At 34.4% G+C, this 6000-nt stretch overlaps 1 protein-coding gene across 1 annotated transcript in view; it reads right to left on the bottom strand.

Moving 5' to 3' along the window:
• Positions 1-219: 219 nt before the first annotated feature.
• Tmem38b (transmembrane protein 38B) overlaps positions 220-6000 on the bottom strand; it is a 28404-nt gene continuing 22623 nt past the window's right edge. The window contains exon 6 of the mRNA XM_048338532.1: positions 220-1821. Coding sequence (XP_048194489.1) covers positions 1606-1821 — 216 coding nt within the window. The 3' untranslated portion in view covers positions 220-1605. The remainder of the gene's footprint in view (positions 1822-6000) is intronic.

The following is a 6000-nucleotide window of genomic DNA, read 5'->3' as shown; positions in this document are numbered from 1 at the left end:
CAGGTATTATTCATGGTCTTAGTGTAAGAAATCACATCACAGAGTTTTTTGTTTTTTGTTTTTTTTGGCCAGTCCTGGGTCTTGGACTCAGGGCCTGAGCACTGTCCCTGGCTTCTTTTTGCTCAAGGCTAGCACTCTGCCACTTGAGCCACAGCGCCACTTCTGGCCATTTTCTGTATATGTGGTGCTGGGGAATCGAACCCAGGGCCTCATGTATATGAGGCAGGCACTCTTGCCACTAGGCCATATCCCCAGCCCCACAGAGTTTTGATTAGACTTCTAGACCCCATACAATAGAACAAGAAAACCTGCCAACATTTAGTATCTTTTCTTGTTTTGTTATTTTGCCAATAAGAGATCAGATTTAATGTCATCATTCAAATAGATGACCATATAAAGTTCTGTTTCTGTTAGCTGGTACCAACAAATGTGCAAGAACAATTCTCATTAGAGCATTTGCACATGAAAGTAATTCATTTTCATTTAAAATAAAATTAATATAGGTACATGTAGATTAAGATAAAACACCAAGATATATTCAAACTGAAAAGGCAGCCACTAGAAAGGAGACATAAAAAGAGAAAACTCTAGTGGATATAATCATTTTTGTTCAATCATTAAGATAGCTACCACCACCGTGTTCAGACCAACTAAAGTGGGAAAGAACATGTGAAACATAGAGAAGAATGTCTCCCACAGTTGCAATAAATGTACTTTAGAAAAAATAATAAGCTAAGCTCAAATGAAAATTTTAAATATAGGATTCATATTTTTAAAAATTACAACTGTAACCTGGTATAGTGCCCACACCTGTCATTCTAGCACTCAGGAGGCTGGAGTGAGAGGATGGCAAGTTCAAGGTCCCTGGGATACACGCACACATGCACACGCGTGCACACACACACACACACACACACAACTGCACCCTTGATTTTCTTTTCAGAAAAAGTTTTTAAACAAGGGCATTACGCAGACTACAGATTGGGACTCATACTAATATTATGGTCTCACCTAAAAACATTAGAGATATAAAATTAAATTTCAAGTGTATTTCCATTAAACGTGGGCAAAATTATAACATTTATCAAACACAAGCTTGAAAATTACTTTCATTTATAATATAAAGCACTGTAGGGACAGTTGGCTGTTCTTAATTTTCAAAACTAGATAGGAATTGTTTCTAATTACAAAGAACCATCATAATGGCGGTGTGAAGTAAGTTTTTAATTATGATGAACTAAAACCCAATTCAAAGTAAATTTTTAAAAGTATAAAAATATCTAAGTTTTGAAAAGGCTTAAATGTTTGTAATTTTACAATAGGTTTATTTTTTCTAACAATTAAAAAGTTACCTTTCTTTTATCAATATAAAACTATTCAAAGAAACAAAAGAGAAAATCTTTTATATAAGAAAAATAAATTTACATGATACACTCAGGAAATACAATCATGAAAGTGGTAGTCTCCCTGAAACAAAGAATTCCTTCCCTTTTGTCACCTCCACACCTTATAAAATCTTTATTTCACATCATTTACATAGAATATCAAAATCTGATAGGTAGATGAGATTTTTTTTTGTCTTTTAGAGCAGTTCATCAGGTAAATTTATTCAGTCTTAGTGTTTTTCTTTTTAATATTTTCTACAGCATCCTCTGGTGTAGGTTTTGAGGTGGATGAGCCAGTGCCATTGAAAGACGCTTTTGTTTCACTTTTCTTTCCACACAATGAAAACTGTTGCTGCCAGCCAAACAGCATCCTACTCAATATATCTTCTAAAGGAGCAAGAGTCATGGTAGAAGTCTCTGTAACCATCATGGTTATCTGGAAAAAAAAAAAATCACTTTTAAATTAAAGTGTAAGTGCTGTTTCTCAAGGCAGAAAGAAAAGTAAATGAAAGGATTACAAATATATTCTGAATTTAATCTGCAGAAGCAAACAATGCTGAATTCTGGAAAAATCAATGATACAAGATATTTTGGGTGTAAGGAGGCAGCAAAACCATTTCCACAGAAATAATACTCAAAGGAAATAAAATACAGTATCATCTACAGTCTAAAACAACAACCAATAGAGGTATAATTCCTACACACCTAACAAATAGCACAACTGTGGTAAGTACTTTATACTATTCCTCTCTCTCAACATAATTACTACTATGTTATTATCTTCATCATACGGGTTTAGAACCAAGGCTCTGAGAAGTTACTTAACTTTGCCTAATTCACAAAGCTAGTAAGGAATAAAGCAATTTATAATACTCAGATTTTGAGGTTAATTACTAAATACACTATTAATACCAAAGGTCACAGACTTACAATGAATTACAGAATATTGCTCCTGAGCATGACCAAGAAGCTTCAACCACACAATTTATGTATGTGTATGTGATAGAGCTAGAGAAACAGATATAGATATAATAGGGTTATATAGATACAGAAATAAAATTGAGATATGATAGATGTGGAATCATAAGACAGAGTAGAGAGTGTTTCCAAATCCTCTATCTGGCAAAGCTTGGTGTGCAGAAATGTTTAGATTTGCTTATGAAATAGACTGGTTTCAAAATGGACCTTGAAGAGAACTTTAAAGTATAGAGTAGTTTTCAAAAGTCCAGGAATTTCCAAGAATCAATTTCTCTGCAGCACAAAAACTAATCACATGGAAATTCTTTTAATCATATTTCCAGAAAAGGTACCTACCCAATCTAGTTGCTTGGATAAAAAATGTAATCAAGAAAAACATTCTTATTAAATGCAACATAATCTAGGGATTGAAAAGTTAAAAAAAAAATAGATGTCCATCACAAGAGGAATAGATAAGGGAAATGTATAGTATTCAAGGTAAAAAAAATCTTACAATATTTTATGAAATGAAAATGAGACAGAACAGGATCTGTTTTATTTTCACTTATGTAAATTAAAACCCCATCTACAAATACCATTGTGAATATACTAAATGCCACTGAAATGTAAATTTTGAAAGAGCTATTTTTGTTATGTGAATTTAACACCAATAAAAATAAACAATCTAAATTGGTGGTTGTGAGACAAACCTTCAATGTCAGCATATGAAAGGCAGATTGGAGGGTCATAGTTTGAGGCCAGCCAGGGCAAAATGTTAGGTAAGACTCATATCACAAAAAAACAAGCCAGGGAGAGTGACACATATTTATAATCCCAACTATGCAGGAATTAGAAGTAGGAGGATAATGGTCTGAGGACAGCTGAGCCTATCTGAATAATAATCTAAAGTAAAAAAAGGCTATGCTGTGACCAAAGTGGTAAGCAGCTTATGTAGCAAACACATAGTCCTGAATTCAAGCCTCATTATTGCCAAATAAACATTTCTAAAAATGCATACAGAGAACCTTCAGGTTTCCTATGACTATACAGCTTGTATCAGACTTAGTCCTTCAACAAAATCAGAAATGTATTTCAAAAATACTAAAAGTCCCTGGAGAGTAAGAGTACAGGCAGAACCTGATGGCGCTAAGAGCAAAGAAACTGAATAAAGGGAACTTCACATTGTCCATGGCTTTTCAAGGATTTGTGCCACTTCACAGACTAAGGGTTACAGAACAAAGCATTCTCAGGAGGAAAAGGAGACAAGCCAGAATCTAAGAAAGACAACACATCTAGAACCTGAGGGCAATTGAGACCAAAAGAACCTTGTGGCAGTGAAACCAAAATGCATATGTACTCTGTCCTGAGATTTATTAATTCCTAAATTGTACACACATAAAAAGAAAGAGAATTCAAACCCCTTGCAGAGAAAAACAGATGAGAGGCCAACAACTGAGCAGACATTTCAGGAGCCAGAACTTTGGTGCTAGAAGATAGATTGAGGGTTGAAGTCAAGACTGTGCACAACTTGAGATACATCTCTCAAGCTTAAATAGGTATTCTAAAAGGGTTACATTCTGGAAAGACAAATCTGAAGAAGGATTAATAAGGTTTGAAATCAAGCACCAATGGGATTAAAATAATATATGCATTATACTCACTTGTCAGAAGAACACTAAATGCTGTCATTGAAGGCAAGGACTCCACAGGTTGGATGGTAACAAGCAAGTAAATTGATAATTAGAAAATAGTAACAATGTCATTCTTTCTGATGGAGGCATAGAATTCATATTAAGTGAAGTGAACCAGACCCAAAGAAACATAGACTCTATGATTTCACTCACTGAGAATAATTAGTACACATCTAGGATAATCCTAGCAGAAGATCACAATAGCTCAATAGCTATATGCATATGAACACATAAGAAGATGCTAAGCAAAATGAACTCCAAATTATGGAAACAAGTGGTTTATCATTGTTGTTATTTTCAACATACCATGTGAAATTATGCCTTTTTCTTTTATCTTTCTTCACCATGGTTTTACCCCTGATACCACTGTAACTGATTTTGGTACCCTGGATATTGTATATACATATATTGGAACCAGGGAAGAGAAAGGGAATATCAAAATCGAGAGACAAAGGAGAAAAAACAAACCAATGCAACAGCAATACTTACAAAACTATATGCTGGTAATCCAACTGTACAATGCATGGGCGGGGGTGGGGTAGAATAGAAAAGAGGAAGGCAGGAGGAAAAATGAGGGAGGAGGAAACAAGTTGGATAAGAAATGTACACACTGCCTTATGTATGAAACTGTAACCACTCTGTACATCACTTTGACAATAAAGAAATAAATTAAAAATTTTTTAAATGGTAACAAGTACTGGCAGCAATAAAAGTCTGCCCACTATCACACAAACAAAAGGTTGCCATGTCTTTGAATGTAGTTACTTGGAAAAAAATTATAGAGGAGTTTAAATAGAATGTCATCATCTAGGTTTATTCCAATAGTGAGCAAGATTTATAAATTTTCTTACATAACAGTGTTCTTTAAACCAGTTAGTATGAGATATACTAGCATAATTATCTTGGACACAGTTTTGCTTAGTGAACAGCTAATAAGAGATACAAGAACTCAGATAAAAAGCAATGGTCTACAGTTAGGAAAATAGAAATGTCTTTTTACAAAATCCGAAAGAGAATTATGTCAAGACTTAAAGTATTTTCTAAGAACATGAACTAATAATATTTTTCAAAGGCAAGTGTTTTAATAGAATCTCCCCTCCCTACAGACTCATCGCTCCACTGAGAAGTATCACTAGCATTAGAAATTACTGCTCAGATGGTTCAAGGACAGACTGCTGTGAATTCAGCCTCTTATCAGCTCTTGATTTAACAAGGTGACAAAAATATAATTTTGACAAATACAATGAAGCTTTATTCTCTTACAAATAAATTATAAAACTGTCTCCTTACATAGTACACTATGTAAGGCATTTTACCTAAATTAAATAGTACTGGTCATAAACTCTTGCTTTAAAAAAGAAGAAGAAGAAGAAGCAGCTGTGCGCCGGTGGCTCACACCTGTAATCCTAGCTACTAGGGAGGCTGAGATCTGAGGATCGAGACTTAAAGCCTGCCCAGGCAGAAAAGTCCAAGAGACTCTTATCTCCAATTAACTACCAGAAAACTGAGTGGCACTATGGCTCAAGTGGTAGAGTGCTAGCCTTGAGCAAAAAAGCTCAAAGGCAATGCCCAGGCCCTGAATTCAAGCCTAAGTAGTAAAACAAACAAGCCATCAGGAAAAAAATGTTATTTAAGATCATAATATATTCCTGTGTTTAAATATATACTTAAGTATATACATTGGAGAATACTGCACTATACATGTTTTAGTATTAGTAAAAAATAAATAAGATTAAACACACACACACACACACACACACACACACACACACACACACACAAAGAAAAACAAGCTATAATAAAGCTTCTAGCTAGGTAATAATAATAGAAGAGACTGGCCACAGAGAGATCTTAATATAAAATCTTGGAATTTTAGAGCTTAAAGAAACTCAGGGAACATCAACCTCAAGAACCTCAGTTTATGAATAAGGCAAACACTGATCAACCATGGCTAGCTCCAGTACTTT

Source organism: Perognathus longimembris, chromosome 1 (assembly GCF_023159225.1).
Source record: "Perognathus longimembris pacificus isolate PPM17 chromosome 1, ASM2315922v1, whole genome shotgun sequence".
Classification (NCBI taxonomy): domain Eukaryota; kingdom Metazoa; phylum Chordata; class Mammalia; order Rodentia; family Heteromyidae; genus Perognathus; species Perognathus longimembris.
The sequence above is the reverse complement of the archived record's forward strand: the minus strand, read 5'-3'. Positions and strand labels throughout refer to the sequence as shown.